Source organism: Hirundo rustica, chromosome 4 (assembly GCF_015227805.2).
Source record: "Hirundo rustica isolate bHirRus1 chromosome 4, bHirRus1.pri.v3, whole genome shotgun sequence".
In the NCBI taxonomy this organism is placed as follows: Eukaryota; Metazoa; Chordata; class Aves; order Passeriformes; family Hirundinidae; genus Hirundo; species Hirundo rustica.
The window spans coordinates 1,751,774-1,776,600 of record NC_053453.1 but is presented as its reverse complement, the minus strand read 5'-3'; the positions used below and the strand labels follow the sequence as shown (position 1 = coordinate 1,776,600).

At 44.9% G+C, this 24,827-nt stretch overlaps 1 protein-coding gene across 4 annotated transcripts in view; it reads right to left on the bottom strand.

Annotated features, from left to right (window-relative positions):
- Positions 1-1,426: 1,426 nt before the first annotated feature.
- Positions 1,427-24,827, bottom strand: part of CHCHD3 (coiled-coil-helix-coiled-coil-helix domain containing 3) — a 123,441-nt gene continuing 100,040 nt past the window's right edge. For all 4 annotated transcript variants that reach the window (XM_040062652.1, XM_040062654.1, XM_040062653.1 and 1 more), the window contains 2 exons: positions 7,225-7,360; positions 1,427-2,118 (listed from right to left, as the gene is read on the bottom strand). In XM_040062652.1, coding sequence (XP_039918586.1) covers positions 2,092-2,118; positions 7,225-7,360 — 163 coding nt within the window. In that variant the 3' untranslated portion in view covers positions 1,427-2,091. The remainder of the gene's footprint in view (positions 2,119-7,224; positions 7,361-24,827) is intronic.

Genomic DNA, 24,827 nt, shown 5'->3' with positions numbered 1-24,827 from the left:
CACCAGGAACAGTTTTAAACTCCACACCATGGACAGTTTTAAAGCCCACACCAAGGACAGTTCTGACTCCTGCACCAAGGCCACTTTTAAAGTCCTCACCTTGCTGCTGCCACCAGCCTCCCCCAAGCCACACAGGCTGCAGATGCTGCCCCTGATGCCACAGAAGATGTTTAAAGAACACAACACCTCAAACACAGTTGGAACAAAGCAGGCAAGGCTGACTCTCATTGCTCAAGGCTGTCAGGATGAGAAACCAATAAACATTTGGCAGTAACAGAGACCTTCCTTCCCAACACAGCTCTTCCCCTGATTTTACAGCATCATCTGGCCTGAAAAACGTCTGCTTTTCCTCTGTGCTGCGTTTTGCTGCCAATTCTGAGTCTGGCAAGGCTGGCTCTGCCAACTTCTTGGCTCTCCGTTACAAAAGAGAACATTAGAGAGAAGGATTTGTGAGTTAGCTGATTTGTAAACACTACAGCAAGTCACCATGTAAACATGGTGCTTATGTCCCTGTTGTTTCAGTTTACCTGGCACCTGATGCTGAACTCCAGGATCCTCCCCTCCCACCAACATTACAGTTGCTTGGCATGTAAAAAAAAAAAAAAAATCCCAGCTTCTCTGGGTGGCATAAAAAAAAAAAATCCTTAATTAAACAGTGCTCACAAAGCATCTTGATAATTAGGGAAGTCACTGGTAATATTGTGCATGAATAATAAATGAGATCCACAGGTGCACCCGCAGTTGTTCAGTAGGATGAGGTTCAAACACAGCCAATTAGAGAGGGAGAACAGGTAAATAAACAGCAGAAGGCTCCACACTCGCTGCTCATTTGACATCATTACTTTCACTACCATGTAAAAAGTCCCTTCTAAGATTGCTTGGGACAAGGAGTGTGGCAGTTTTTACCTGAAGAAAGAAGAATTGAAGGAAACTGGGTGCTTGCACAAAGCTGGTCTGGAGATCTGGGGGAGGAGTTTCTGCCCTTTCACAGAATCCCATAATGGTTTGGGTGGGAAGGGACCTTAAGACCATGTCATTCCAACGCCCTGCCATGGGCAGGGACACCTTCCACCATGCCAGGCTGCTCCAAGCCCCATCCAACCTGGCCTGGGTCACTCCCAGGGATGAGGAACTCACAACCTCTCATGGCACCAAGAGCTTGTGGTGCTCCATTCACAAGCATTTCCCAAGGAGGGAAGTGCTGGTGGATAAATCACAACACTCCCATCACGTGGGATCCTTTTAGGTGGCTGTGATGGAAAACAGCTCAATCCAAACCCCGCTCCTGACACCAGGGCTGGTTGTGCATGAAAGTCTGAGCTTGAAAGCTTCGGCAACAACATCTGCTGGGAAAGCGTGATTGACACAGCAGAGGGAACACCATCCGCCCCCGAGGAGTGGGAAGGGAGACAGACTGCAGCATCAATCTTGTGCATAAAATAGATTTATTGTTGGTACAGAGCGAGGCATTTTTGTCAGGACTTGATACGAGCGAGGAGCACAACAGAACCATCCCACAGAAATAAAGGCCATGGAGCACCCTAAGCGTTGGATCACGAACATCAATCCAGCAGAAGGCCTGCAGAGAGAGCCAGGTCATTTGGGAAATAAGTTAAAACACAGTTTACAATTCTACACTGCGAGGAGAACTCTGACACCGGGGCCAAGCGGCTGCTCCCGAGGAACGGCCGCATCCCGGCGCTGTGAGGGTTACACCCCCCTGCCTCTGACAGAGAGATGTTTCTGAGCAGACTCTACAGTGAAATAGCAGCATTTGAAGGATATCTCCCCTCTCTGAGGTCAGAGAAAGGTTCTTTTCTTTCCCTTCCTTCAATCACCAATAAGTGGGCTTTGATAAGGCGGAACAGCGGGCTCGGGCGGGCGAGCTCTGATGGAATAAGATCCAGGTCTCGGCTTCCCGAGCGCTCACGCTGATTGAGCCGTGAGGATGCTGCCCTTCAAATGGCTCTTCCACTTCTTCTCTTTATTGGGCTGCCCTGCAAATGGGCTGCTGGATCGTTCTTGGGGAGAAAAAAAACACTCTTCTGCTGAAATTAGTTGATGGTCTTGTGCTTGATTCGGACAATGCCTTTATCCTCCTCTCCCGAGCATTCTCTGCTGCAAAAACGATCAGAGGGGAGGGAAGACAGAGGGAGAAACACATATTTCAGTTACTCTGAGTTATTCCAGACACTCCCTGAAGTTTGGCTACAATTCCTTCCTAAGATCTGCAATTTTTTAAAATAGAAATACAGCACTAGAAACCTTGTTGATAAACACATTATGCCAGAGACAAGCAGAATGAAGCAATCTGAGGACTCAACAAGGCAGTGGTTTGGAGGCCTGAAGAGTCTCACTAATTATCCATTTTCATCTCCTCTCATGCTGTCATGGCTTTAGTGCTGTGGCTATTACAGGAAATTAAAACACCTGACCTTACAATAAGAAAAAATCCCATTCCCAGCAATTAAAGTCCTGAGGAAAAATATCCTGAAAACATCCAACACTGAGTATCCCTTACCTGTCTCCTTCCTGGGTTCTGAGTCAGAATCAAAACCCCAACTGTCTGAACATGTTGCACTCATCTTGGGTTTCATTACAGAACCACAGATCACGGGATGGTTTGGGTTGGAAAGGACCTTCAAAATCATCTCGTTCTTTTCACAAGGTTTCCTGTCCCTGGAAATGTTCCAAGCCAGGCTTGGAGCAACCTGGGAAAATGGGAGCTGTCTCTGCCCATGGCAGAGGGCTGGAATTAGATGAATTTTAAGGTTCCTTCCAACCCAAACCAGTCTGGATTTCCATTAATAAGACTTGGATAATTGTTTCGTCCCCATGGTCCATCCTGCCCATGGCAGGGGTTGGAATGAGATGATCTTTAAGGCCCCTCCAACCCCAACCATTTTTCTTGCCTACAAAACCCATCAAACGAGCAAGGAGTAATTATGAGTCTCCTTGTGAGAAATGGTAGGGATGGATTTGATAATTCTAAGGCTTTATGTCAGGAACAAACCCAAATTTAAACCTTGAAATCTTACAGGTGACCTCCAAACAGCTGATTCGGGTGTCTGAGCAACACTACCCAGCTTGGAAGTCTGGACTGCACTGTCAGAGTCATGGAAATCAGGGAAAATCAACAACAAATGGAATTAAAACCATGTCAGGTTTGGCTTCAACCCAATTCTCATACTATTCCTAAAAATAACCTGGTAAACTGTGCTATTCCACCCAGCTCCTGCAAGGGTTAAGAGCTGCACTTAGGTTGGATTTGAACAAAAATGTCATTCCCAAAAGGATTGTCCAGCCTGGCACAGCTGCCCAGGGTGCAGAGGTGGAGCCCCCATTCCTGGAGGGATCAGAAAGCCTTTTGAAGTGTGGAGGTGGCACCTGGGGACAGTGGTGGCCTCAGCAGTGCTGGGAATGCTTGGACTCAATGATCCAGGAGGTATTTTCCAACCTTAACAATCGTGACTTTAAAATTCTCCAAGGCATCCACACAAACAGGTGGTGCCTGTCCTTGAGCCCACAAAACCTTCCAGTAATCCACAGAGGAGGAGAAGAGGCTGATGGAATAAAAGGAGACAGTTTTATGCTCCGTGGATGCATTTGCAAACAGAAATCTGGGGAAGTTTCGTCCGTTCCCAAAACCTCCAATCCACGGCTCCCCCATGGAGATTTCCAGAAAGCTCAGGAAGGCTCCGCTACCTGAAAATTCCTTTTTGCAGAGGAATTTCAGATTCACTCTAAGCCATCTCTGGCCTGAATATTAACTTTCTGTCGATTTAACACTGCACAAGTTAACTGAGGAAATTCCCAAGGGATCTGAGAAAAAATTGTGCTACTTTTGTTCAGCGTCCGAAGGAAAGAAATTGCAGATATTTGTTCATCATATCCACATTTCTGCCCACAAAATTTCACCTTCAGACAAAAGGGGTTGTTCCAAGCCTTGCTTTGGCTTTATCTGCATTTTAGGGGTTTTTAGCTTTTTTTCTTGCCTTTTTAAATTAGTGCTTTTAATTATTTTTTTTTTTTTAAACTTCATGGAGGGAAGCTGGTCCACAATAAACTTCCTTCCATGAGGGCAGTGTTAAATGACAAGGTCTCTTTGTTGCATTTCAATTCAGTGTTTCCAGATACACAAATTCCACATATTTTTCTCTTAAACTGGAAATTGGTATCAAGTAAAAATTCTGAAAGATGAGGCTAAAATCTTGGGTTTATTCTATTTAGGATGCGTAATTAAGGGCCCACCTGATCCAAGAAATTGAAATAGTGGTTACAAGGCTGAAGGATAACATTTTGTAGCCAGGCTGTCAGGCACCAGCAGCTGCTGATATTGTTATTTTAAGTACTCTTAAATCTCACCTGCCTGCAGAGATCTGAATCCTTCTGGAATTCAATGGTTTAACAGGAAATTATTGCACAGATCTGTTAAACCATGAACTAGTTGTGCTTTTATGTAAGAATCAGAACTTCTTGTAGCCTAGGGTGGGGAAAAAATTGAGAAAAAAACCCAAAAAATGTGTATTTTAACAGCTATTGTCTATATCCATGGCCAGAAAACTAGGAAATAGGATTCAAAAGCCATGGATGGTCTGGCTGGAGTTACTTCAGCAGCGGCAGCACAAATAAATGCCACCCACAATCCAAATATCTTCCCCTTAATGGCTCCATTAGGTTAAGTTTCCCTCTCCATTACTGGCATTATCATCGTAATAACATGCAAACATTAATAACGGAGTTTAATTTATCTCCCCAGCTTCTCGTGACTTTGGGAAGAGATTTCAAGGGAAGATACAACAATGTGTCAAACCCCTCGGAATTAACAACTCTCGGGGCTTTTCTAAGGAGGGGAGAAAAGGACAGATAGAGACATGAGATTACAGACAGCATGAGAAATAAGGAGCACACAGAAGAGAGGGGGAGATAATTATAAGCAAGATAGGAAAGAAAGAGGAGTCAATAAATTCAATTTATGAAAAGCACAGAGTGTGCTCAGCCCGAGCACAAGTGCCCAGACTCACCGCCAGGAAATCGGATTAGTTCACTTATTTGCTTTCCAATATCTTGCTCTATTCCCTCTAGCAAATTTTCTTCTTCCTTTGTTTCTTGTAGCCAGTGTCAGTTAACTTTTTCATTTCTGAATCTGCCATTTATCCCCCTCCTCTGGCTCCCAACCAAGCGCACAGAGAAGGTAATTTTGAAGTGATTTTATAGCAGCGTTTAGGAATTATTTCGAAGTAACTGTCTGGACTTGTGGGCAAACAGCGAGTAAAAATAATTACAACTACAGCTGCAGCACGTGGAGGATGGGCTGGAGTTCATTATGAAAAACAATTGCTCCTGCTTGCAAATATTTCCATCATAAAAGGCTTCTCCTTCTCTGTTATCATGAGAGAATCCTCTCTGAATTCTCATCTTGAAGCATGTGTGAAACAGAATAAGAAACATTTAGGAAACACTTTTAACTACTTGACAGGCTTGGATGAAGATCTTCAACAGAAAAAAAAGGTGTTTAAAAGGGTTCAAAAACCTAATGCTCATATTTATGCAATTTGCTTTTCCTGCACCTTCTGAACATGAATTAATTCATCCTCATCAGAGTCTTCTGAAGAAATTCCTATCAGATACAAACACGAGTTAGAGCTTGAACATGTCTGAGTAATTAATCCATCTTTTTCTGGTTACTTTAAAAAATAATAAAAAATATTATGCATACAGTAAATCAGTGCTGCAGATGCTGTAGGGCCATGGGGAAATCCACTACAGAACAAACCAGAACAGGGTTACAAGTGACAGAACAAGAGGAAACGGCTTCGAGTTGCACCAGGAGAGGTTTAGGTTGGATATTGGGGAAAATTTCTTCACTCAAAGGCTTGTCCAGCCAGGGCAGGGGTGGAATCCCCATTCCTGGGGGGATTTAAATGCCTTTGGCACTTGGAGACATGGATCAGTGGTGGCCTTGGCTGTAACGGGGAACAACTGGACTGGATGGTCTTAAGAATCTTCATGATTCTGTGATTCTCATCTTATTCACGGGGCTTTTCCTAAGAAAGGAGATTGGTGCATTCCAAAATGGGCAGGAGGAGAAATCATGGAATCACAGAAGGGTTTGGGATTTAAGGAAGGGACCTTAAATCCCATCCAGTGCCACCCCCTGCCATGGGCAGGGACATCTCCCACTATCCCAGGGTGCTCCAAGCCCTGTCCAACCCGGCCTTGGGCACTGCCAGGGATGGGACAACAAATCCCAATAAAGGAAATATTAAAGGAAGTGAATTTGAAGGGATAGGGAGCTCTCAGTGCCTGAGGAACAACGAGCAGCATTAACTGCAGCAGATCTTTGGGAATACCAGCTCGAGGTTGCAGCATTTTAATGCAAAAGGTCACGGAGAAGGATCAGAGCCAAAGTCTCTTGGATTTTCTGCCCAGGCAGAGTTAAGCCCAGGGAAGGTGATTACCATGATCAAACACCAGCCAGGTCTCCACTATCACATAAAATGGGCGTCCTGACGTGCTCAAATATTAACTCACAGATTTGGGCAGAAATAAAGATCAACGGACTGACTGAAGCACTTTTCACACAACCTGCACGTGGGCTGTGAGCACATTTCCTTTGTTTAAAGAACACAGTTGAGGTCAATATATGCATTTCTGTATTTGAAAGACGCAAGCTGATGAAAAAAGAGTCAAATGGAGAAACTGTAGCTTCTTTTAATTTGATGATTTACATGTTAGTGTCATTTTCCTTCATGCTGCACTAATAAAGCACAAAGATTTTAATTGGCAGCGACATCCATACCCTACAGAATTGGAAGAGAGGAGGGCAAGAGCAGGTGAAGGGCAGTTTTAGAGCCTTGCATTAACACAAGGCAGAAGAAATCAAGAATTCCAAGTGGTGACCAAAGTAGTTTGAGGCATCCCTAAGTTTCTCATATTTATGGCAAAGATACCAGGTACCAGGTATCTTAATAATACTACCAGGTCTTTTAATCCCCTTGTTTTACTGCTAAAACTGCAGATAACAGGAAACATCTGCTAACAGCGAGGGCTCCTACACTAAACAACAGCTTCCCAGGGGAAGAGAGGTGGAAACCTGAGCATTTAAATCAACTCCGAGTGGTCTGCACAGAGCGGGAAATGCTTAGGCATAGAGGAAGGACTAACTGGAAATTCCTCTGCTCATCATTCCATCGTTTTTCAGTGAGAATAGGTCCAGCTCACCTGTTTGGCATGATTGACACAGTGCAGGTACTGGTTGGCCAGGGCAGAGCAGCTCAGGGTCTCCTGGGCATGTTCCCGGTAGCACTGGAGGATTTTTTCCTGCAGCTCCCCACAGATCGGATGGGATTCGTATCTCCTGTGGGAACAGAGAACAACTTCAGGGTTTCCTTCTAAAAAAACCTCAGGAAAGACAAAGATCTTGTATTATTATTATTATTATTATTATTATTATTATTATTATTATTATTATTTATTACTACTGAATTGGTTTGGGTTGGAAGGGAGTTTAAAGCACTTTCAGTCCCACCCACAGCAGGACAGGGACACCTTCCACTATCCCAGGCTGCTCCAAGCCCCATCCAACCTGGCCTTGGACACTTCCAAAGGAAAGAATTCACCCCTGCGTGGGTGGTGAGGTCCTGGCACTGATTGCCCAGCGTTATTCCATCCCTGGAAGTGTCTAAGGCCAGGTTGGATGGGCTTGGAGCACCCTGGGACAGTGGGAGGTGTCCCTGCCCATGGAAATGGGGTTGGAAATGGGTGATGCTTAAGATCCCTCCCAGCCCAACCCAACCCTGTGATTCTGATTCTCATTTTGCTGATTGGCCAAGGCACATCTATCTTCCTCCAGCAGGCAAATGAAACACGAAGCACAAAGCGCTGCTCCTCCGGGGAATCAGTTTCTTGACAATCACTGAAGACGTCGTGCTATAAAAAGGGAATGTTAAGTCACCTTGATTTTACAGTATGTACCTATATAAAACATCTCTCCCTCCTTTCATTCATTACCCTGCATCTGTGAAATCTAAACCAGAATTTAAATGCAGTCCCAGGTGATTCCACGCTTTATGATCTCCAAGTTCAAACTTCTGCAGGCTCTTACAGGGAAGGATTTTCCCTTAATCCCCCCTCTGCTGAGATCAGCACGTGCTTCAAAGGCAAGTCAGGCATCAAAATGTGCAACCACAAACTGCTGCACATGCAGGGAGGGTGGCAAGGTCTGGATTGGGACAGGGAACAACAGAAACACCGGGGATGTTCTCTGCATACATGTCCCAGCAGTGATGATTTAGGTCCAACTAAACCAGAGCTCGATTAAAATGCCCAAACCCCTGGTGTGAATTGTTAAATCAATACAAGAGAGCCTGAATTAACTAAAAATACCCGCAGTAAACCTTGCTGTGCCTTTATTCACAAGTGATTTTAAAGTGACTTCTTGTGCACAGGTGAAGAGAGAAAGGAATGGGCTGCTCTAGCATCGCTGCATAAATTCTGTCCATGTGTTTAAAGCCATTTCAGTTGGGGAACTCTCTAACTCATGATAAAGAGCTTTTGAATTTTGGTTTGTTTTTTTGGTTTTCTGGGTTTTTTTTCCCAGAGCCATGCCATCAGTGACCAAAATCCAGGTATTACTCCTTATTTGAATGTTTCAAAGGATTCTATACATTGCCAACCATATGGGAGCCCTGTGAGACACACCACCTCCTGCCCCTCGGCGACTTGTTTTCACACTCTGACTTTTTCAGGGTGGATTTTTGAAAAGCTGCTCTCAGCCCTGTCCTTCCAGGCACTGCAGGTCAGTGAGAACAAGGCCACTTCCTTCAATCCAACCAAGTCCATTTCCTGGATTAGTCTGAAGGTGAGCACTGTCTCTGTATTGATCAGCTGTGCTTGTTCCACTCCCCTAATGCTCTGCTGGCGCTTTTGGGCCTTCACTAAATGAAATTACTGCCTGGCATTAGAGGGCTATAAACCACGGGATGCAGTATCTCCTGGTGGGAAAGGAGGTTCCATCCTCATTATGGGAACCCCTCCAAAGGGTTTCCCATTGATTTCTGTCAGGGATGGATCCCAGGACTCACAGATGCATGGTCAGAAACAACAGCAAGGAAAACTCCTCCAAAGGGGAATGAGATATCTCCCTAACAGAGAACCTCCTGAAGTTCCTGTGATTACATTAATTAATACTTAAATGGGATTTTGGGAAGGGATTCCTGGCTGGGAGTGTGTGGAGGCCCTGGGATGGAATTCCCAAAGAAGATGGGATCCCTGGAAGTGTCCAAGGCCAGGCTGGATGGGATTTGGAGCAACCTGGGATAGCTGAAGGTGTCACTGCCACAGCAGGAGGTGGATCTGGACGGGTTTTAAGATCCCTTCCAAGCCAAATTATCCTGTGGTTCCATGAACAAAGGTCATCTTACAGAAGCATTTAAGAGTCTGTGGGGTTTGACTGAGGGAAAAGCTCCTAAGGAAAGGTAAATAGTGCAAACCCAGAAATTACCTGGAATCTGTTGGGAAAATGTGGAGGTTTTAAATGCCTGAGTGGATAAAGCAACGTGGTCTGGTCCCAGGCAGGGCCAGGAGATCCTTAGAGTATGAGGTCTCTTCCCTGAACTATCCCATGTCCTGAGAGAGATCTGTATTTTGGGATATGTGGCAGGAAGAGTGTCACCAGAGTACCATGGAATGGTTTGGGTTGGAAGAGACCTGAAAACCCATCCAGTGTCACCCCTGCCATGGGCAGGGACACCTCCCACTGTCCCAGGCTGCTCCAAACCCCACTCCCACCCCGGACACCTCCAGGGATTCAGAGGCAGCCACAGCTTCTCTGGGAAATCCATCCCCAGGGTTTCACCACCCTCTCAGCCAGGAATTCCTTCCCAATATCCCACCTAAATCTCCTCTCTTTCAGTTTAAATCTCTTGCCCCTTGTCCATTCACTGCCTGCCCCTGTAAAATAAACAAGATCCTGTCCTACGTGGTATTTTATTAATTTATTGATTGAATTGCTCAGGGATTCCACAACTAAACCAAAGGAAAAACACAAACCATGGCAGGGCAGCAGGGAACACTGACAGATCTCCAGCTCCACTCAGTGCTGCTCCAGAACTCCTTAAGAGAACCAACACACCCCAAATCTCCAACGCCTTTCTCAGCACAAGTCAATAAGAGCAGCGGCCATACGGCATGCGAGGAACGGCATGTTTTTATTAAGTTTGCAATTCCTTGATCTGCTTTCCCTTCTCCAGCTGCTCCTGAAGCACCTCCCATGCCAGAATAATCTTTCAGTGCTGGAATAAACCACTGAGGGAGCCGTGCACCCACCTTCTCCTGCGAGCTGATGCATCACAACCTCATAAAGGTAATAGGATGGAAACACAAAAGGAAACAAGAGAGAGAGACAGCCTTAAAAAGAAATCTTCTATGCTAAAGCATGAAAAGAAAATTTAATGAAGGGAACTTTGTACTCATCTGCGCTCTCTCAAAGAGCATAGCTTATTGTGCTCCTGGGGGCTCGGGGAGACGAGCCCCTTCATGGCATTCAAACAAAATGTCTACTAAAGAGGAAATCTGAAATCACCACGGTGAGCTTTGCGAGTTTCGTGCTAAAACTGACACTCTCACTGAAGGAATCTGAATGGCTGATGAGTTTCCAGCTGCGCAGGTATCTGGCATAATCCCCCCCCTCCCAGATCAGGACTTCAGGCAATTGTCATAAAATATGGGGGGAAAAAAATAGCAACAAAAAAAGACGAGCGTGAGATTAAAATAGTGCCATGAGACGGGCAGGAGTAACCAGGGCTTAATCTAATCCCTCATTAAAGCGCTGACACCTACCAAAGGCAGCTGATTTTATTTGTGTAACCCCTGGCTACTTCTGAAGCACTGAATAAAACTGATCCTCTGTGTACCAGCAGCACAACCCGCAGCTCCTGAAGATCAAATCTTGCTGTGTCTCCTCCGCAGAGCAGCTCAGCACATCCAAACCACAAACTGAGGGTGGTTCCCAGCACGGGGCCGTGCTTGGGAAGTCCAGGGAAGTCTTAAATGGACAACAAAACCCTACAAGTGAAGGTGATCCCGCTGAGCCCTGGAGCACCAGCACGGGAGGGTGCTGGAGAGGAGGTTCTGACCTGTTTTATTTAGTCCTACCGATGGAGGAGAGGAGCCACGCTGGGACCAGACCTGGCAGAATGCAAAATAACCGACAAAAAAAAGGGAGGATGTTTCTTTTCTCTTTGTTGTCAGAATAAACCCAAAGATGGAGGAGCAAATGGATGCAAACATACGGTGAAACAAAAGGAAACTGAGGAAATCCACACCCTCAGGTGGGCAGTCCATGAAGTGTGCAACGGTTTAATTGTTTTTCAGGTGCTTTATGAAGAGCCAGGAGGGCTTTCAGAAGGATTTGTGGGAATTCAATCAATTAACGTTGTCTGTGTCCAGCAGAAATTCCTCCTGAGAAAGAGCAAAAAGCGTTTCATGGAATCGTGGAATGCTTGGGGTTGGAAAGGACATTAAAGTTCACCCAGTGCCATGGGCAGGGACAACTTTCGTTATCCCAGGGTGCTCCAAGCCCTGTGCAGCCTGGCCTTGGAAACTTCCAGGGATGCAGGGGCAGCCACAGCTGCTCTGGGCAGTTTGGAAAGGGCGAGGGGTACAAGGTGGAGTCACAAATTCAGAGAGAAAGTCATTAGGGACCAGGAAATAGCACAGAAGCAGAAATGGGACATCCAGGGCTCGGAAAGATCTGTGATCTTCCAGCGTAACACTGATGAGGATGTGGCAGGATGAAAAGGGGGTGATGTGAATTTAGGGTAGGAAAGAATCTGCAGCATTGCTTTCATCAGACACAGTCAAGGCAAGATTCCACTTCTTTCAGCCAGGAGGAAAAAAATGTAAAATAAACCTTGGTAGCCTGAACAGAGATGGATTTAGCTGAGCAGATGGGACAGGAAAGGGCACAGTGGAGGGATTTTTCATCTGGGGGCAGCAAGAGAGAAACGTGAGCCCAGCTCAGGAGGCCCTGAGGGAAGGGCAGCTCCAAGCTGAAGTGTGAAGGACACCTCGGAAACAGCAGCAAGGCTCTTGTGCTCTGCATCACCACCCAAAAAGGTGCTGGTGAGAGGATTCTTCTTGTTTTAGCATTACCTCACCCAAAAAGAGCCTCTTCCAGCAGAAACACTGCCGAGTGAATCCACAGGACGGGTTTGTAGCATGAAAAATAGTTGTAAAACAGAACCCAGGGGAAAAAAAGACAAAAGGGTGTATGGTAATGAAGGTCCTCATTGCTGCACCATTATTTTTAGTTTTTACATTAATTTACTCTTTATATTAAACTATTTTTAAAGATTGTCTTCGCACATGCAGTAGGTGATGGCTTGAAGGCGCGTTACGAAACGTGTGAGGCACGAACCAAATGGTTCCGTTCTTCTCCGAATCGTTTGGAAGGAATAACACGGATCTGATTGCTGAATATCTACAAATGCTGGTCCCTAATCAAGCTGTGCCCACACAGAGCCCTCACAATCACTGCGTGGGAAGTGCTGCCAGCAAAAGATCAAGTACTGCAGAGTTGATTCTTGCTTTTATTTACACTCCGATGTGGAGTGTGACTTCTCCGAAAGGTGTAAAAGAAAGAATTTTCCTAACGAATCTCTGCTGAAATGCTGGAAGAGAACCATGGTGGCTTCTGCTCTGCAAGTGAGAATGTAAAATCTACAGAGTAATACGAAATAAATGACTGAAAGGCTGGAATACAACTCGCTCCACCTTTCGTGCTACTCATCATTCCAGTGTTAATCTTCCCCGTGTTATTTTTATATCCTTTCTCCAAAATCCCCAGCACCCCCAAAATCAAGTGTTTGTCATCCTCCCATTTATTTCATCTCTTACCCAGCCTTGTCAAAAGCAAATAAAAAAGGAGAGGAGAGGAGAGGAGAGGAGAGGAGAGGAGAGGAGAGGAGAGGAGAGGAGAGGAGAGGAGAGGAGAGGAGAGGAGAGGAGAGGAGAGGAGAGGAGAGGAGAGGAGAGGAGAGGAGAGGAGAGGAGAGGAGAGGAGAGGAGAGGAGAGGAGAGGAGAGGAGAGGAGAGGAGAGGAGAGGAGAGGAGAGGAGAGGAGAGGAGAGGAGAGGAGAGGAGAGGAGAGGAGAGGAGAGGAGAGAGATTTCAGCGCATCCACACTCACTGCACAAAGAGACATTTAATATGTCTGGAGAGCACCAAGTAAAGTTCAATATGTTGACAAAATCCTGGTTTTAAGGGGATGACGGTCAGAAAGTGCTGACCTTTCCTCGAAGGTTGGATCTTTAACCTGGAGAGAGTTTCCCACCTGGTAAAACACCTGGAATGCTGGCTGGATATTGGAGCAGCCGCTTGGAAAAGCAAAGTGGAAACAATTTCCATGTGTTGCAAAGATTCATTTACTGCACACAGGGAGGGAGGAACTTCTCTGGGGTTATCAGAGAGAAATGACAACCTTAAATCTGGCAAAATAAGTAAATACAAGCAGAACTTCAGGAGAGCTGTAGAGGGACTGGGGACAAGGCCTGGAGGGACAGGACACAGGGAATGGCTCCCACTGCCAGAGGGCAGCGCTGGATGGGATCTTGGGGAGGAATTCCTGCCTGGGCTGGAATTGCCAGAGCAGCTGTGGCTGTCCCTGGATCCCTGGAGTGTCCAAGGCCAGGTTGGACACTGGGGCTGGGAGCAGCCTGGGACAGTGGGAGGTGTCCCTGCCCATGGCAGGGGTGGATCTGGATGGGCTTTAAGGTCCCTTCCAACCCAAACCAATCCAGGATTGAGGAATTCCACATTTGCACATGGAAAGTTAAGCACATCCTTAAAGCCTTTCTTGGGCAAGCACTTAAGAAGAAGACAACAGGATGAAGATCAGGAAAAAAATATCCTGGTTCTGAATCCTAATTTATTGGATTAACTCTTGCCAAGGAAAATCTTCAGGCCCTCAGGACACCACCTGAGGATCGGATTTCTTCAGCCCAGAGAATGACAACTGCAAGAGCTGGATCTCAATTATCAGTTAATCACAGGATGAAATGATCACTGGATTACAGGACAGAGGCAGCCAGACAGGTTTCCTAGCACTGGGTTTACAGTGAAGAAAGAATCCAAACCTTTCCCAGAGAACAGCTGATGAAAAGCTGGGACTCACTGTCCGGGGATTCTGGGGTCATCAAAAACACACCTGGATTCAAAAATAATTACACAGGAAGGTGTGAGATGCCCATGAAGAAATTACAAGCAAGACTTGGCTCAGGAAACCCCACGCCACCACTTGTTTGAAGGCAAAATGGTATCACTGAACAATTCCCTCATTTGTACAGTATTCCCTAAAAACCCACTCCCAGCTGCTGCCCAGCAAGCTCAGGAGACTCTGAGCTGTCCTGCTGTGGTTGCCTGAATTCCAAGTATCTCGAGGAATAAGCTGTCAGATGAGGACAGGATTCCCATCTACCCTGGCAGACAAAAGGAGTTTGAATACTTTTATTTAAATTGCTATGAACCGACTTGCATTATCCCAAACCACAATTTGTTTATAAAATTCCCCTCCCCTCCAAAAAAATACAAGAAGAAAAACCCTCTTAAAAACCAAGGCACTCCACAATAAATGCACAAATGTACCTCTCCCACAGCTGGTTCCTGCAGCTGCAAAGGGAGCAGTGTGGTGGAATTACCCAAATTTAGGATGCACTCTTCTTTTTAGCTTAAGGGACAGTTTTTAGTGAATTGCAGGATGCTAAAATAAACAATCACGTGGATGGCAATGATACAAATTCCTTCTAACAGGGGCATGGATGCTGCTACAAAGTAGGAAGGAGAATTTAGCAACTGCAGGCTTTAATTAGAAGGAACTCAAGGAGGAGCAGTTTTACCTCTGCGGAATATTTTGTAGTCCCTAAATGTTATATATAGAAACTTATAGAGAAATACTTCTTGGCCTGGCACAGATCAAACCCAGCTCCTAATTTTGACAAGTTCAGAGACAAAGAATGATCCCAGATGTAGCCAAGCCTGTCCCACCACCGCTGAGGACAAAATCCAAACTCTTCCCAGCTCCAGAGTCCAATCAGCTCAGCGTGGATTGAGCCAACCCCTCCAATTCCACGATTACATGATCAGCAAACCAACATTTGCCTTCCAAACTTCATCACGTAAACCCTGATCACAGAGATTATTTTTAGAGCTTGCATGTGGTATCACTTGAGCTCAGCCTTACTCACTCGACAAAGAATTATTTAATGAAGACTGGCAAGATTCCTCCTGGCTGTTCAGGAGAACACAAGTCAAGGATCAGCACTGCAGACAGCGCCATGTGCTCGCATTCCTTACTATTTATCCTAATAAGGAATTTGGAGGAGGTTTCTGAAGGTTTAGGGGAGCAAAGGAAGCAAGGCCCTCCTCAGCTCCAGCTCCAGCTTGTGGAAAGGCAGATCCAGGCTCTGGGAGACTGAACTGATGCTTTGCTGGTATTTCTCCTAGAAGTGGCTGATGCCAGTTGCAGGACTGTTTGGATGTATTAACTGCCATTACATGACAGATTAAACCTCAATATTTCTAATTTTTAAAGGAAAAAACAATTCTGCAACAGTTTGAAACCCGATTGTGTATGAAGGTGGTGAAAAAGACAGAGCTTCATCCACTTAAATGATCCAATTTAACGTTATCCCTGTCCCTGCATTAAATTTTCCACAGCAACTTTACATCACTGCGTGTGTGAAGCACAGAGACACACACACCAAAAAACAAAAACAAAAACAAAACACAAAAACCCCAAAAACAAAAACAAAAAAAAACAAAAAACAAAAAACAAAAAACAAAAAACAAAAAACAAAAAAAAAAAAAACCAAAAAAAAAAAAAAAACCAAAAAAACAACAAAAAAAAAACCAGACAGACCGAAATGAGCAGCATAAACCAAATCCTGGACAGCAAAGCACATTCTGGATTTATGACTGCCACTTATTTCCCAAGAGCTGCAGCTCGCTGCAAGCTTCGTAAAGGCCTAACATCACACCATCATCCCCAAACTGTGGTGATAAAACCTTCACTGAGCCTCACATTAAAAAAAAAATAACCAAGGCCAACCAGTTTTGCTTTTCTAAAGGTGCTAAATAATATGTTCTAACAAGCAGACACTCTTCTCCTCTCTAGCAAAGGTCAACTGCAGCACTCAACACAAAGCACCACAAGACACTAACTCGTGGCACATTATTATCCAAATATTACTCTCCAGAGCAATATATATTTAACTATTCTCTTCGGCTGTAAAAGGCCCCCAAACCCTGTTAACTGACCACAAAAATAAAAGATATTATGGGCAGAAGCAGCGTCCAGAAAAAGCAATCACCAGTTAAACACTTCAAGCCTCGCCGCTCGCCTGGGTGACGATTACTCGAGGGAACTGAAGGTTGTAATCTTAAGAGACAGCAGAATAAATGCCAATTTTTCATTTGGGCATGAAGTTATTTAAGAAAACAGGCTTGGATTCACTCTGCTAAGCCCCAAAGGCCGCGTGTGATTCCGTAAGTCTTGTCTTGGGATGAGGCCGAGCAACTCTTTCCATAAAACAGAATGGGCCGGGCTGCAACAAGAATCAAATGTCATCAGCTCCAACAAAGAGAATTAATCCCACTGAGAACATGCTGCTAACGAGGCTGGTGGACCTTGCTCTAAGATATCTAAGTCTAACTGTGATGTACAGTGTGTTGCAGAAACACTAAAAATGCCCTCAACATCCTTTGTGGCACCCGAGGAAGGAAAATGTTCCTCTCGCCAGGACCAGGTCAAGAACTGGAGCTGAAGGGGTGAGCTGGAAATGACAACGTTCACATTTTTTTCATTATTGTCATTCTTTAAATTCTTTTTCAAGTATTCAGGTAATTTTTCACTGCCTGTTGGTGGGTGTTTCCCTCAGGATGTTGCAAGACATGACAACAAAGACGTTCCCAGGGCTGGAGATCCTGGGAGAGCTGGGATTGTTCACCCTGGAGAAGGGAAGGATCCAGGGAGAGCTTCCAGAACATCCCAGGGACTAAAGGGGCTCCAGGAGAGCTGCAGAGGGACTGGGGACAAGGCCTGGAGGGACAGGACACAGGGAATGGCTTCAGATTGGAAAAGGGGAAGTTTGGATGGGATCTTGGGAAGGAATTCCTGCCTGGGCTGGAATTCTCAGAGAAGCTGTAGCTGCCCCTGGATCCCTGGAAGTGTCCAAGGCCAGGCTGGACATTGGGGCTTGGAGCACCCTGGGACCTTGCCCACGATCCCTGCCCATCCCTGGGTGGTCTGGAATGTCTCTTCCAACCCAAGCCCTTCCCTGGATCTGTGAGGGCATCAGGGAAGCAGTTTAAGGCAGAAGGTCCTGATGGAAACCTCAGTGCCAGCTCTCAAAAACCTTTCAGAGGTCTCTCCTCACCCTCTCCATGCACTGGCAGCGTTAATTAGACACCAGCTTATTTAACAGAACTTCACTCTGGCTCCAAGAAATTCATTCTTGTGTTTCATAACCTCAGCACAGAGGATTTATCAAGCTCCTATTTCTCCCTCCAAGGTCTTCAGGTAGTTTGGTAAAGGGATGCTTTCAAGTCAAAGCAGCTCAAGTTTGACAAACTTTAGATTAACCACTCGCATTTTTCCCAGTCAGGTCGTGCCCCTTGATTTCAACGGGTTCTCACTAAAAGTTTGCTGCTAATTGCTGCTGAGTGAAGAATTCAGCTTGCTGCTGCTGCCGAGGCTCATCTTGTCACAAAGGAATGGTGCCAGGCTGGGAGAAGGAAAATAGCTCTGAAACCTGGTGATCTTCGCCATCATGCTTGGGATTTGTGGGTTTGTTTTGAAAGGGCTTAAATGCAACAGTCTGAAATAACCCTCAGGGAACAGTCACAATTTTGAGGGAAATGCATCAGCGATGGGAATTGTAAGAGAATTTTTACCACAGACCTTTCCTCCTCCTCCTGGCATCACTTGTGCAAGCAGGTATGATTTCAGTGACCCCTTTCACTCCATACAAACAAAAAAGGCCTCTTTTGGGGGTGCTGCCGCTAGAAACCAGCAGGAATTCCTCACCTTCATCCCACTCCCTGGGAAAGGCAAGTTCACTTGAGAGCTGAGGAGAGAATAAGTGCAAAAACCCCCCCAAAAAGGTACAGGGAGCTGAGAGAGACAATAATGAACATAATTACAGTCAGTTATTGTTTGCTCTACTCACAACCCTACTTTATAATGCTCCTGCCAGCAGAGCTGCTTTATGGGATGTCTTTTTCATGCAGCAACCTTTTCATAAATCAAAGCCCCAAAGCAATAGCAGGCAGTTTCTCCTGCAGCCTGTTTGAAAATAAAAGTTAACACTGAGCCCTGGCTGTTATCAATCTTCATAAATGTGTCCACGATACAGCAAATCTGTTCCATATTACCCCAGCTCTGCTCCTAATGCATGCACAGGAGCAAACCCAGTGGCTTTATGGAGCTCCTAAATGGCTTGGAAGTGGGAGCCACGTTAAGTGGCAAGGGAAGTTTGAAAGGAATAACTGCTTTTCTCATTTCTTTCGATACAGGATGAAATGATTCCCCTTTCCCAGCTTGAAAAATGCGCATTTTGCTGCAACTGGAATCTTCACAGACAAAATCAGGACACCCAGGACAAGGTGGGTCGTGTCCAAGGAGCTGCAGCTGGAAGGGGAAATTATCAGTATTTCAGTCATTCCTTTTAGCAGAGATCGGTGGGACTGAGAGGTTTTATATTCAGGCACTGAGCTGAAAATCAGACAGAATTAATAAACTTATTTCAGAAGCACCCAACACCTTCTGAAGGAGGAGAAGGGTGACCCCATCTGCCTTAATTTGTATTTTCCAAGGCCTAAAGGGGCTCCAGGAGAGCTGCAGAGGGACTGGGGACAAGGCCTGGAGGGACAGGACACAGGGAATGGACTCAGTTTGGAAAAGGGGAAATTTGGATGGGATCTTGGGAAGGAATTCCTGCCTGGGCTGGAATTACCAGGGAAGCAGTGGCTGCTCTTGGATCTCTGAAATGTCCAAGGCCAGGTTGGACACTGGGGCTTGGAGACCCTGGGACAGTGGGAGGTGTCCCTGCCACAGCAGGGGGTGGCACTGGATGGGATTTAAGGTCCCTTCCCACCCAAACCATTCTGTGTTCCTACGATTTAACCACTTTATAAGAAACCTAAATACTCATTTTACACACCTCACTTTCTGAGTCTGAAATCCCTTCGCAATAAAACCCCAAATCTGAGATTATTTCCCCAAATATTTACTGGTTACTTTGCCTTTAAACTGTGATTTCCCTCAGGCGCAGTCTGAACACAAATGGCTGTGGTGGGGTTTTTTTCCCCCTGATTTTCCAACACTGCTGGAAAGGGGATTAAAAAAAAGAAAGAGAACCACACGTTATGTGCTAACAGAGATAATTGGTAATTCATTCCTCACCCTGTACCCAGGAACAGGTGAATTCTCCTTCAAAAAAATCCCACCACCAGCTGTAGGAAACACTCTCCCTTCCCCAAAGGGAGGTTTGCTGCTGGAGGCTCCCACGTGAGATTTGTAGGATTTGATCCTACAGATGGCTTGGCCTCATTAAAAACATCCTTGGAAAAGGTATTTGTAAATCTCAGCCACAAAAGATTAGGAAACACAGAACAAATTAATAATAAAAAGGAGCCGCTGTGGGGTTTAACCTCCCAGCTTTAATGCTGTAATTGGGAAATCCCAACAAAGGATAAGGCATTAAAACAAGAGGATTTATTCCTTGTTTGGAATAAACCTGGGGAGGGAGCAGGCAGCCAGATGTGGCCTGGCAGAGCCTGGAATGCCAAACACACCGGGAGGAGCCACTCATTCCTGGGGAGCAGGGATTGACCCCAATGATGGCACCCAGGAATTCTCCCAGCTCTGGGCTGATTCCCAGCACTCCAAAGGAGAATCAGAACCAATTCCACTGGGGCCCACCGAGGTGTGACGGCAGAGTTTCACTCGCTGCTTTCACAGGGAAGTCTTTAAAATGACTTTGTGTTCCTCTGTAAGCAAACAGAGAAAAGCAGCGGTGGCTGAACGCATTTCCCTTTCCAACACATCCACCCTGAACTGGAAAAGGACTTTCTGGAGAGGGAAAGGACCTGCAGGTCAGAAAATCACAGAATGGTTCAGCTGGGAAAAGACCTTGAAGATCATCAAGATCATCGAGTTCCAACTCCTTTCCCACAGGCAAATTTCCCACATAGTTATCCCACAATATCCAACAGAGTTATCCCACTGTATCCTACACAGTTTCCCCACTCCACCATACACATTTATCCCACTGTATCTTACACAGTTATCCCCCCACAATATCCTACAATAATTGTACCATTCTACCTGTGTCCCCTCCCAGAAAATCTTTTATTTTATGTATTAATTCATAGAAAATTTAAAAAAAAATATTCCTACTCCTGACTCGGTGCTTTACAAACATTAATTTTAAGATTGCTTTCTCCATTACAGAGAGTAAAGGATCTCACTGTGTGAAACTGGGGATAGCCTGAGGGGAGATTTAATGAATGTATCTATGGTTTCTAGAAAGGGGAAAAAAAAAAAAAAGATTATGCCAAACATGGAAAGAATTGACTTGCCCTCTTTATTAATGTGCTATCTAAATTTTGAATAACGGATTTGAAAAGTTAATGTAACTCTCAAAAAACACCATCAGCGCATGAATCCTGCTTCCTGACCAAACAAGAATATTTAAATTTCACAGCAGAGCTCAGAGATTTCAACAAAAACACATCCTCATGCACAGATTCTCTGTGAAAGAGAAACACGCAGATATTCCACCAGGCTCCCCCTGCTCCCAGTTTGCTCTAAAGGAAGCTGCATCCAGCTCCAAATGCACAATTCGTGTTTCAGCCAGCCCTGCTGAGAATCCTCGCTCCGAATGGACTGCGCTGATCAAAGGAACAAAGTTCAACACCTGCGTGGCTGCAGGGAAACCCCAAAGTTTGGAGTGACAAAGTCTGGAGTGACAGTCACAGGTGAACACACTGCAAATGGGAATTTAGGGAATTCTGAGATTCCAAAGGATAACGGGAGAGCGGCCAAAGGATTCTTTTATTTGTTTATAGGTGCGGAGCAACTGAGACAGGGGAACTGCTGCCCAAAAAAGTCCCCTCTTTAAATTGGAACTGGATGATTTTTCAGGTACAAAATCCCTTGCACAAAGCAGCAGAAAGTCCAGCACTTTCTTGAGTGAGCTCTGCTCCTGCAGCCCTCAGGTGAATCCACGAGGGCCAAGCCCCGACCAAAAGAACTGAGCAAAAGAAAAGTTTGCTCAGAAGGAACAGGGTTTGGGATGTGCAAGATAAAACAAGAGGCTAGAAAGACTTACTTAAGTCTCTTTGCCAAAGTCTCTTCCCACCTGAGGCAGCTCTGTGCACTCAGAATCTGGACTGATTTCAAGCTGAGGGGGGTGACGGCACCACTTCCACGCAGGAAAACTGCACCTACACTTGGCTTGTGGAGTGAGATGTGTTTGAGATCAGACACCTCTGCCTGATGCACTTTGAAAAACTCTCCTGGTGGCAGCACAGCTGTGTGTGAAGAGGTGCAAGAGCAGAAAGAGAAGTAAGATCTCTGGGTGCCTCTGTTGCTAAGAAAAGCTCAGTGGCTGAGCTGAGTTATGGTGTTTAATTCTTTAATTCCCAGCATCACTTACAAACAGCTCACAGTTCTCTAAGGGATGTCAGGAGTAACTTGGCACCATCATGCCCAGATGGAACACATGACAAAAAAAATCAAGGATATCACCAGCACCAGTGTCATCAGGGCAAACAACACTGCAAGGATTCTCTCCTGACAAAGCACCACCTCTGCTTGCTGTATTTGTAAGAGAAAAACATAAATTCAGGAGGTTTCTGTGCAGACCTTACTGCCCTTGGCTAAGCAAAAAAAAGCTTAACCAAAGGCACAAAAGCCTGCAGGATTTTTTTGTAGCTTCCTATTTTCTGTTATTGAAACAACAGCCTATGGTATTTCATACATAACTGGTAATCTGTGCTTTTAACTTTAGGTTTTTAAAGCAGCTACTTTTAATTCAGGGCCAGGTTGGATGAGCTGCAGAAACTTGGTCTAGGGAAGGTGTCCCCCCATGGCAGGGGGTGGAATGGGATCAGCTTTAAAACCACTTTGGGAATCAAGGATGTTATTTAAGGTACAACAGGAGCTGCTACAAACTGGAAGTCTAGGTCTGCACAAGGAGAAATAAAACACAAATTCCCTGCCTGGCTCTCTGCAACACAGATTTCTGTGTTACAGAGGTTATGAGTAGCAGCACGATGGTGACTGAAGATATTTGCATTAAGAAACTATCAATATTCCTAATTTACAGGCAGTGCAAGAGCCCTTGGAAAGTCACCATATGTGCCCCAACATCAGAAGGGTAACGAGGACAGGGAAATAAAGCCACGCTTCCCTGGACTCGGTCCAAAGTCATCAATAAAAAGCTGATTTTCTCTCTACCCTGCCTTATTTTATTTTTTTTTCTCCTCAGTGTCCAGAGAATTGGCACCACTGCTTTGTGAGACAATTATATCTGAATATCAAAGTGTTGCTGTTATTAATTTACTGTGGTTTCACTGTGCTCCTTCTCAGCTTCGCAGTTCACAACACCACCAGTCAGAACTCACAGGAAATACCGCGGATATTTCAAATATTCACAGCTGAGCATCGAACAGAACTTCTTGGGGGAGGTGTCCATGGCAGGGGCTAGAACTGGATGATCCTTAAGGTCCTTCCCAGCCCAAACTATTCTGTGATTTTCTGATGATAACGATGCCTTAAATTTTATTTTCGGCAAACATTAACGACCCAGGCTTTGTGACAGAGAAATCCTAATTAAAGGAAGATATGATATTGATGATTTGTCATCTCGTCCCATTCATTCTAGGGGAATTGATGGCAAGGGTCATGTCCAAAAGATTCATAATAAAGGGATAAAGCCCCTCAAAATCTGTGATTCAGAATAAGCACCCAGATGATGCAAAAGATCCTCTGGATTACAACTGTCACTGCCCAGGCAAATTAATTCCATTACTGGGGGAAACTTCACCCCAAAATGATCAATCAGTCCCCCAGGAGGACTTGGGGTTTCCATCAATCTGGACGGTTGGGAATTAAGTTTTTTCCCAAAAAAAAACCCCAGCAGCACAATGCAATCCCATGCTCTCCACAAGAGCAGCGGAGCAGGAGAGGACTGGCAGAATATTTCGGAAAAAGCACTAATGCACAGCTCTGAATTCTAAATATACCACCAGAAATCAAAACCAACCGAAGATAAAAACATTTATTTTAGGCTGCCTTTGCCCTCTCTGCTTCTTAAATGAATAATGAAGATGTCACTTGGCTCGAGACACCACGGGGGAATAAAATGTCACCACCGCAGCTGCCGAATTTCCCGCTCCCAGCCCTCCAAATTAAGGGAAAAAACCCACAAAACAAAGGGAGAATTTGATTAGGAAAAGTTCAAATCCTTGCCCAAAGCCCGGCTCTTCCTGTAACGTTGCATTCTCCTCTTCTTGTGTAAACTCCTCATTATAACAGAGCCATCTTCATAATGGAATAATTGGGGTTATAATGTAACTGTGGGAAGATAATTCCAGCTTTAGGAGGGGCAGCATGGCCCTGTAATGTTGTTTTAATGTGATTTGGGGACTGCAGGAACTGCCTGAACCTGCTCATTTAGGATTTGATCAATGGGAATTAGGCTTGTAAAGAGATGAGGCATTTGATAATTCCCAATTTGATCGATGTGAATCGGGGCCTTGGTGGAGATAAAACATTCCTCATGGACATTTGGAATATCAGTTCAATGCAGGCAGCAAGAGGAACTGCAGACACAAGACGAGCCAGGTCTCTGATCCAAACCCATGTGGGATATTTGTGTTTTTTCCCCTTTTAATGGGGTTTAATTATCCCTAAAGACTGATGAAGCCACAGCTGATGTAATTTCAGGGATTAAATGGAGGAAGGAGAATGCAGGAAATATTCCATATATAACAACACCATCCATGCTCTTGGAAGTGATGCAGCTCAAAAAGTGGAAGAAATTCAAGTTATATCACTAAAACTGGGTACCTAATTCTAGACATGCCTAAAATAAAGTCAGACTATTTGCTAATAACACCACAATTAGATCCATTAATCTTGCACTCAGAACCTACAATCACAGGCAGCGCACGGCTTTATGCATTAACAAAATTTAGCAGCTCAACCTTATTTAATTCTTCTTTTACAGCCAATTAAACAACTCTTTAAACACCACTGGAGCCTCTGTCCTCTCCATCCTCATGTGCAATTAAACTGCACATGAGAAGTGCCCGTGACACCAAAAGAGCATCTTTAGGTGCCACTAAATCACTCCTCATTTATCCATCAAGTTCCATAAAAGAGGCGGTGATAAAATAACACCTCCTGCACTGAAACCTTCAATAAAAAGACACGGAGTTTAAAAGGATTTTATGTAAGGAAAAACCTTTAAATTGGAAAGTGATGTTGGTATTTCAGGCACTTCATCAAATCTGCCATGATTTCTGTGCATGTTTCAGGCACCTTTATATTTCCTGATTTATTTTTTTTTTCCTTTTGTTTTCCCGGAAGGCAATGGACCAATATTGGACCCACTGATGCAAAAATTCCAAATAATTTTTAGGAAGTTTGGTTTCAATGGCAAAAGCAGCACAGCAACTGCAGTACTGCTATTACTGACCAGTCAAATGGATGATTTCAACTTATACCTTTAATTTCTAAAAAATTAAGGGAAGTCCAA